The following is a 9,245-nucleotide window of genomic DNA, read 5'->3' on the forward strand; positions in this document are numbered from 1 at the left end:
TGAAAGTGAGGTTTTGTGAGAAAGCTTTGTACAGGTAATCCTACCTCTACTGTATATGGCTTCACATATTCTTATTTTCCAACCTTAAAACAATGTCTTCAAATTTTTCTGAGTACAAAAAGTCAAGCTTTTATGGATAAGTAAATATTATGTTTTAATGTGCCATTCTTTCTTTATGTATATGAATACATTTAAGAACACAGCTTGAAATTCTCAAATTTACTGACCCAAGCAAGCTTTATAACATCATAGAAATATGTATTGTAATTACACTGGTGTTGCTTTTGTAGAGAACTCCAAATTCAGTCTATTTTCCCCAGCACAGTCATATGATTAAAAATATCTAGGTTTCTTATTCACTTCATAAGTTTCATATATGAGATTTTATATTTATTTCTTATGAAACTACATTCCATTATAGCCTGCTTCCCCTCACCATTTTAAAGTTGGCCAGAAGTTAGAATCCGTAGACAAGAAGAATAGTAACCTGATCTGTGCTTCCACTGTAAATGATGTGATGGCTAACAAAATCCTGATCCATTTTGATGGATGGGAGGATACCTATGATTATTGGTGTGACACCACATCTATGAATATTCATCCTGTTGGCTGGTGTGAGGAAAATGGAAAAACACTTTCACCACCTGGCGGTATGCATGTTGTTGAAGTGTTTGACACAGTTTAGTGGATGTGTAATTTTGTACAGGTTATGGGTGCATTGGTTTTGTTTGTTTCTTAAGTTGTAACAGACTGAAGCACAAATTATATTTCTATTACAGAATATGAAAATGTTCATTTTAACTGGAAAGAATACCTCGAAAAGAACAATGCAGAGGCTGTGCCAGACAGGGCCTTTAAATCGGTGAGTACAGATGTTTGGATTAGAGAGGTTTTAAAATTACCAGGGTTTGACTGTGTTCATCCATTAACAAGAAACATGTTTAAACTTCAATTCAAAACCATAAATGATTAGTGAGTCATATACCTAATACTGCATTTTCAATGACAGCAATCCCCAGCAGGCTTCGAGATTGGCATGAAGATAGAGGCAGTAGATAAGAGAAATCCAGTCCTGATCCGTGTAGCCACAGTCACTGAGGTGGACGGACATCTTCTCAAGCTCCACTTTGATGAGTGGGATGAGTGCTATGATTATTGGGTGGAAGATGACTGCTCTGACATTCATCCAGCAGGCTGGTGTCATAAAACAGGGCATCCTCTCACAGCTCCGCCAAGTGAGTTTCAACTCTCAAAGCAATACATGCATCCTGTAGCTTTCAGCTCAGAAATATTTTGTTTGCTCAATAGAACTCTATTTTATGAAGTATCTATTTGTTGATGAAACATTTAAGACATTTTTATGTTCCAGAAGTGGGAGATGGGGGTAGGGGGGGAGCATGTGTTTTGGTCTGTCTGGTCACAACGTTAACCTTGGTCGAAATTTTGACCTATGCAAGACTATAGGGTGCAATGATTACGCTTGCCTCACGATACGATATGTATCATGATACAGACCTTACAATACATATCACGATACGTATAAGATGCTATGAATAATAACAGATGAACAATTACACTGCTTTTGGTATCATTTAATTGCACCTTACTGTTACAACTGCATGTTTTCGTTTTAAAAGAGCAAAACATCAACATAATCTGCTGTTTTTTCCATTGTACAGAATCCAAAATGCTCCCATATTGTAGGGCGAGAAATAATTCAGGGGTACAGTCGGAACCATGTTTTCCATTACCGAAAACCATTTTAAAGCCAAATCGGACAGTTTAAATTAATCTGCACCGAGAATACCGAACTGTGGTATAGTGTAAAGTATCGTGAATCAAACCGTAGCATTTCATGGTTAATCTTTGCACCCTTACAAGATGAGATCTTCAGACTTGTCAAATTGAAAGATCATACACTTAAAGTCGAGTTTGTATATCAAGGTCAAAAATTGACACAACATAGGACTTGGTCATGGCCAGGGAACAGTTTTTCACAAACATGTCTTGTTCCTTTCTATTTAACCTGATATTATTACTTGATATTTGTTTGTGATTGTAGCTCCTACAGATCTCGTCCCAGGACCCACTGGTTGCCCTATACCTGGTTGTAAAGGTATTGGTCACATAAAGGGTGCCAAGTACACAGGTCATCACAGGTATTTCAAAATTTCATAATCTGTTTGCAACCAAAAAAGAACAATTACTTTTAAAATTGTGTAAATATATACAATTAATTACCGAGAGAGTAAACCCTCTGGGTTAAATGTATATACAGCTTACTCCGGATATATTGAAATTCAGGGGACCAATATTTTTCTTTAAATATAACCGAAGTTCAAAATAAGTGAATTCGGAAATGTCGACCTTATCGGAGGCTTCATTTGGCATCTCAATCCCGATAACGAAAGCAGAAATATGAATTTATTACATGTAAACTACACAATTTACAACATTTAGATAATTGATTGAATTTAGTCCACTGAAAATTTTTATTTTTAAAAAATATGTGAGTTTTGTTAACTTTTGTTTCTTATTGAGCTGACTAAGAATGAATATTTCAATTTCCGATGTCTACAAAATTTTGTCATCTACTTTAGGTAGCGTCTGTACATAATTTTTTTTTTTGTATTAAATTTACACATACAATTTCGAGGTTGATTGTACGTCACATTTTCAACTGGAATCTCGTTTTTGCTCTCGTCGCCAATATTTCCCTTGCAGTATGTACATGTATATAATATTGGAAGTAAGTTCTTCCCTGGAAACGATCGCCATGAAAACATTTGATACACCTGTACAGTGTATGTCTACCATCAGAATTTCAGAACCAGTTTTTTTTTTTAAATAATGTTCACTAACATAAGCAAGTGATATCATGTTGTCTGTAAAGACATTGTCATTGTCAGTTGATTGGTTTCTCATGGATTACTTTTGGTTGGATGTTTTTATAGGAATAAAATAACAGTGGGGTATAATCACTCTTTACTGAACAGCTTGATGTTTGTAAAATTTGACCTCCCCCCTGAAAAATACCTACCTGTATATTATGTTATAGACTTTATTTGGAGATTTTGATGTGAACCCAGTCTTGCAAAAACTATTTTCAATACACTGTGATAGCGGTAAGGTGTTTGAAATTACTGGGGTTAAGCAAAATTGTCACTCAGATTTTGACTTCAAATTCTTATATCTATTGCAGTTATTAATTTGTATGTGGTGTCCAATGATAAAGTTTTCCTTTTTTGTGGGGAGGTCAAATTTTACAAAGATCCTGTCATCAAGCTGTTCAGTAAAGAGTGATTATACCACACTGTTATTTTATTCCTATAAAAACACACAACCAAAAGTAATCCATGAGAAACCAATTAACTGACACCTACCTGTGTAATTATGAGGCCACCAACCTGGACAACTACCATCTCAGATGACTTCAATATAGCCGTTATAAAAACAATATATTATCTACTCAGAGGACTGATAATTGATTTCAAAATAGGTAATATTTCAAAATAAGTGATTTCAATTTAACTGACATTTTAATGCAAAGAAAATAAGAGACTGAGACTGGGGATTTTGTTTTACTTCAAAATAAGCGATATTTCAAAATAAGCGACTTCAGTACAAGTGGAGTAAGCTGTATAGTGTATTATTGTACTTATTTATTATCGAGACTGTGATATATATTTATATGAATTACTTTAGCATGCGTGTATATTGTTTTTTAATGCTTGTTTAGTATGTTCTCTACGTTGTGTTACCAGCGAATGAGAAAAAATAAAACTTCAAGCTTGGTACCAAAATAGAGGAGTGAATTATCAGTATACAGACATGCTATGTACACTTTATTATTAGTATACAGACATGCTATGTACACTTTATTATCAGTGTACAGACATGCTATGTACTTTATTATCAGTGTACAGATATACTATGTACACTTTATTATCAGTGTACAGACATGCTATGTACACTTTATTACCAGTGTACAGACATGCTATGTACACTTTATTATTAGTATACAGACATGCTATGTACACTTTATTATCAGTGTACAGACATGCTATGTACTTTATTATCAGTGTACAGATATACTATGTACACTTTATTATCAGTATACAGATATACTATGTACACTTTATTATCAGTGTACAGATATACTATGTACACTTTATTATCAGTGTACAGACATGCTATGTACACTTTATTATCAGTATACAGACATGATATGTACACTTTATTATCAGTGTACAGATATACTATGTACACTTTATTATCAGTATACAGACATGCTATGTACACTTTATTATCAGTGTACAGACATGCTATGTACACTTCATTATCAGTGTACAGACATGCTATGTACACTTTATTATCAGTATACAGACATGCTATGTACTTTATTATCAGTGTACAGATATACTATGTACACTTTATTATCAGTGTACAGACATGCTATGTACAGTTTATTATCACTGTACAGACATGCTATGTACACTTTATCATCAGTGTACAGACATGCTATGTACACTCTATATTTAACACATGTACTGTAATGCAGCTGTTTTCTTCAGTGCCTTCGGATGTCCTTACTCGCCCTTGAACATGAATAGAGAGTCCACCTTACAGGATCGACTGGGATCCACGCGAGCAGAGGAAGTGATCCAAACCCCCGGTCCGTCTTCTCCTGTGGACTCCAAATTTATCAAAGGGGAACCCCCTGACTCTCCAGAAATTGTCAAGTCAGTAATCATATTGAAAGAAAGGACTAGTTGCAATGATAGACTTTTCTGGCCTAGGAAGTTCAACATTCTCATATTTCTTTGAAGTTCAAAACTGAAATTGAAGATTTTTTTTCTGAAACTTATTCTTAGTTTGGAATCTGATATCACAAATAGATTTTTTACACTGTCCTTGACACCATTTTTAATTCAAGAAAAGTTTACCTGCATATTTCATTCTCGAAGTACATACTGTGTATATGAAAAGTTGAATGGTAAAAACTTTGAAAATAATGAATGTGTACTTATTATAACCATACATGTAATGTGGATGAATTGTACACAAAATTTCACTTTTTCCACCCCATTCACGCTGCCGCGCCTGTATATTAAAATTCATGCAAAATGATGAATCCTACACATTTTCTGTCCTCTAAATTGAGACTAACAGTAAATTCACTCCCATTATAGTCCATTGTTTTGATTGCATGGCAGGTATCACTCTCCTACTTCTGGACTTTGATATGCTTGGCAGATCTCAGACAAAAGAGCTGTCACCTGTGGCCAGTAATAGGTCAAAGGGGTGGTTTGTTTAAGAAGAAGCCAACCAATGATAATTGCTATAGCTTATGGAAATCTTTTAAATTTGATTTAAATGATTCAAATGGAAACAAAATAATAGCAGTCTTGAAGATATTTTGTCACTTTTGGCTGTATCTAGACATTGTAATTATGAGGATAATAAGGTTAGTTTCCAAGAATGCATCTTTTATGACTTTGAAAATGTTTTAAAATCTTATTTTTTAAATGTAATTATGTTGGAATAATTGATGAAAAATGTATGATCACTTTAATTGTAAGTTGATTGTGTCACCAAATGTGATCACCAGAATTTTCTCTAATCTTTACTAATCACAAATGCAATGTATGTATGATTATAGAATTAGAAACAATGAAGTATTTAAATGTTTCAACAAAAATCAAATTATGGAATTTGTGGAAATATTTTTCAGCATTGTAATGTGTGGACATGTAAAACCATTTTATGATTGATATTCTGTACAGATTTTGTCCACATTTTGTAGAGATTTTTCATTAAAATTCATGCCTTTTTAAAAGCATTATACAGATTTGTGGTTGAAAAATTATCACATCTATGTTTAACACTTTAAAAATTCATTGCAGTTTAAAGTTCTATACTGATTATAGTGCGGGGTAATTTCTGTCGTTTTAGTGGTCAGGACATGCCCCTGAATTTCAATCCTCCTCATACAATAGATCTACTAAATTAAGTTTCCATGAACATGGGTTTATTTTCTCAAAGCACAAAAATTAGACCCCACGAAAGTAAAGAATTCTACAGTATTTAGGACAGCCATAATTGGTTCAAATAGTGTTGTGTTATATTCATATTTTTTGCTGATTATAAAGAACAATGTTAAAAAAAATCTACTTTAGCTCAAATTTTGATAATGATTTTAGACTGCATAAGTGAGTAAATATGAAGTGTATTAAAAAATTTGCTGTTAAAAAAAATTGTAGTGTTAGTAAGGAATCCCGAACTTACTATGTACATCACAAATACGTCTATTTCCCAACACATACTTTCAGATGGCTAAACATCTTTTTAAGCTCTTTGGGTTCACAACGTATGGGGTGCATGCATTGACACTGATCAGATTAAGAGTTATGTTGTCTCATGTGGCCCATGATTTCTGTTTGAAAATTTGATACTTTTGACACTTACAAAAAAAAAGTTATAGTCACTATAAACTGAATAATGTCATTTGGAAATAGAAATCAGCTGTGTTGGAAAGGAATTTGAATTTTTTTATATTTATGTACTTTTATTTGAAAATGGGAAATGCTAAATTTCTGAGAAATCAAAGAATGTTTAAAAGTCAGTCTGCAAATGGCAGTTATTGCAACTAGTTCTTGGTGCACTGCACCATGTGCATCAAAATATAGCACCACTATTATAAATAAACACACAGTATGATAAAATCTGTGTCCGATTTTGTAGGAAATGTCCCACTCCAGGTTGTGATGGACAGGGTCATGTGACCGGGAAGTTTTCTGCTCATCATAAATTGTCAGGCTGTCCTAAAGCACAGAACAACCAGTTGCAGCAGGCAGTAGCAGCAGAAAATGTTGTCCCCAAAAAGTCCACACGTGGCCGCAAACCGAGGTTGGTGCACACACACACACACACTTCAGGAACACAGCTTTTAGGCCAAGTAAAATTATCATTCAAACTTCACAAAAAAATGGGGCGGGTGGGAGGATTTTATTTTTTATTTTTCGCCATGGTATTCTTGACCTCGAAAATGCCTTCTCTCATTGAGAAAAGGCTTTATAAATCATAATTACATGTGTATTTGGGTTTCTAAAAGGCGAAGTGAAACAAAGTACGTTTACGATACCGGACCAGACATAAAAATATCCGGAAATAGTAATTTTGAAAAATTAAAAAAATCGGGGCAGGGCGATTTTAGAGGGGCGGGCGGGAATGATAATCTACTAATTAATTTTACTTGGCCTTGCATGTCCAGATTATCCGGGCTGTATTATCAGAATGATGAAAGTATTTCTTCACTGTTTATTGTCCAGATTATGATTACTATAGCTGTTCAATTGAATTTATTCCAGGAGTTATTATTTGAATATGGGAGAAAGAGGACCTCCACCTCGAACTACTAAACTGAAGTTCAAACATGAAAAAGGTAGTGCCATTCATTGTCAAATTAATGCATGGACATTCTAATAATTACAGCAAATATTAAAGGTATTTGCACATTTTATTATTAGGCCATGATATCACAAGTCCACAAGATTCCTTACAAAATGGAGTTCATAACTCGGTGTTCAAGTCTGCCATGACCACCACGCCACTCCCTGATGTCTCTCTGTGCTGGGAGCAACATGTAAAACTTCTGCCTGGTGTTCACAAACTGAGAGGTTCAGATGTAGCCAAGTGGAACATAGAACAAGTTGCAGCATTCGTCAAAACTCTTCCTGGCTGCGAGGAGCATTACAAGACTTTCAAAGAGGAGGTAACTCAAAACGAAATCAGAATATAAGATATGATAGTTATCTTTCTTGTTATTTGTAAGGCTGTTTGAATACATCTTTAATTTCTTTTCAGCAAATTGATGGAGAGGCTTTTCTGTTGATTTCTCAAGCTGACCTGGTCCGGATTTTAAACATCAAGCTAGGACCAGCAATCAAGATTTACAACAGTTTAATGGTGTTCAAAAATTCCTTTGATGTGTGATACTCAGAATATGTTGTGATGAGAATCAATACAAATCTGATTGTTTTCTTTGTTGTATCAAGTTTATACATAGACTATTTATGTATATAGTGCTTTTTTTTCCCCCTTTTGTTAATTGTTTTCTGCAAATGTTCATTTTAGATGATTTTTTATAAGTTAAGAATTAGATAGAGATGCAAGTTGAAACACCGGTCAATACTTACTGCATTATGTATAAAAAAATATATATCTGAGAATTTGTATGCTATGTGGTATGTGCATATAATGTCTGTCTGTATTGTCCTTTGTGGGTTTTTTTTTTTTGGTTTTTTTTTTTATTTTGCTTGTCAGTGAATTTGTAAACAAAGATCTACGGATGTTAAAATTTAACCCACTGACATTTTCTTTTGTTTTACCTTAGCATTTAACTATACATGTACTTATATCTTGCAATCACTATACATATAATATAGTTGTACTATAGTAATCAAGACCCCATTGAAATTGTGTTCATGAATTACATGCAAAATTTACTAGCTTTTGATTTCACAAAAATTTCCAATTAATTGGAAATCATTTCCTCATAGATTGTTACTTATCAAACAGAAAAGTAATAGATCAAATGATGGCACAATCTCGAATCAGGTCTCATGTTAATCAGATATTTGCTTGATAATGCATGAAAATTTGAAGGCCTAACATTTTTACACAATTTATGTGTAATCGTCCTCTTTTTGAAAAGTACAGACAAGTATTTTGTTCTTGGTTATTGAAGATGACACTAAAATTTCTTGTAAAGATGAATAAAAAGAATATGTTTTATGGTAAAATATTTAGAAAAGAAGAAGATTGAAAATACCCAATGGCAACAACAATATCGGGAGGGGTAGGGGGGCAAGAATTTTGTTGCATCATCAAAAGGATCGGTGATATTATGTCTTTAAAAATATGTTTTTTAATGTGATTGCAAATTGAATAGAACAATAAAAATAATCAACCCATACATCAATTTCCTTATTTCACTAGAGCTGAAAGCACAGTGAAGCTTTCCTTATTGAAGGTTGTGTCAAGTCGGTCCTTTGTAAACTGCTTACTTTTTGATTTCTTCATAAGATCCACAGGACAAAATTCAACCACACTTGCTATAAATCATCTTTGGGGGAATGGAATCCAAGTTTGTTCAAATGAAGGGCCATGTCCCTTTCCAAAGGGAGATAAAGAAGAAAGAGTGAAAGTCTTCTCAAGAACCACTGCCAGAAAGTCATAACTTG

General features: G+C 33.7%; 1 protein-coding gene across 2 annotated transcripts in view; it reads left to right on the top strand.

Annotated features, from left to right (window-relative positions):
• Positions 1-8,977, top strand: part of LOC125671363 (lethal(3)malignant brain tumor-like protein 3) — a 43,150-nt gene extending 34,173 nt beyond the window's left edge. For both annotated transcript variants that reach the window (XM_048907011.2, XM_056162553.1), the window contains 9 exons: positions 422-650; positions 780-862; positions 1,010-1,235; positions 2,063-2,159; positions 4,575-4,742; positions 6,745-6,909; positions 7,371-7,444; positions 7,530-7,774; positions 7,867-8,977. In XM_048907011.2, the coding sequence (XP_048762968.1) occupies positions 422-650; positions 780-862; positions 1,010-1,235; positions 2,063-2,159; positions 4,575-4,742; positions 6,745-6,909; positions 7,371-7,444; positions 7,530-7,774; positions 7,867-7,995 (1,416 nt within the window). In that variant the 3' untranslated portion in view covers positions 7,996-8,977. The remainder of the gene's footprint in view (positions 1-421; positions 651-779; positions 863-1,009; positions 1,236-2,062; positions 2,160-4,574; positions 4,743-6,744; positions 6,910-7,370; positions 7,445-7,529; positions 7,775-7,866) is intronic.
• The last annotated feature ends 268 nt before the right edge of the window (positions 8,978-9,245 follow it).

Source organism: Ostrea edulis, chromosome 4, assembly GCF_947568905.1.
Source record: "Ostrea edulis chromosome 4, xbOstEdul1.1, whole genome shotgun sequence".
In the NCBI taxonomy this organism is placed as follows: domain Eukaryota; kingdom Metazoa; phylum Mollusca; class Bivalvia; order Ostreida; family Ostreidae; genus Ostrea; species Ostrea edulis.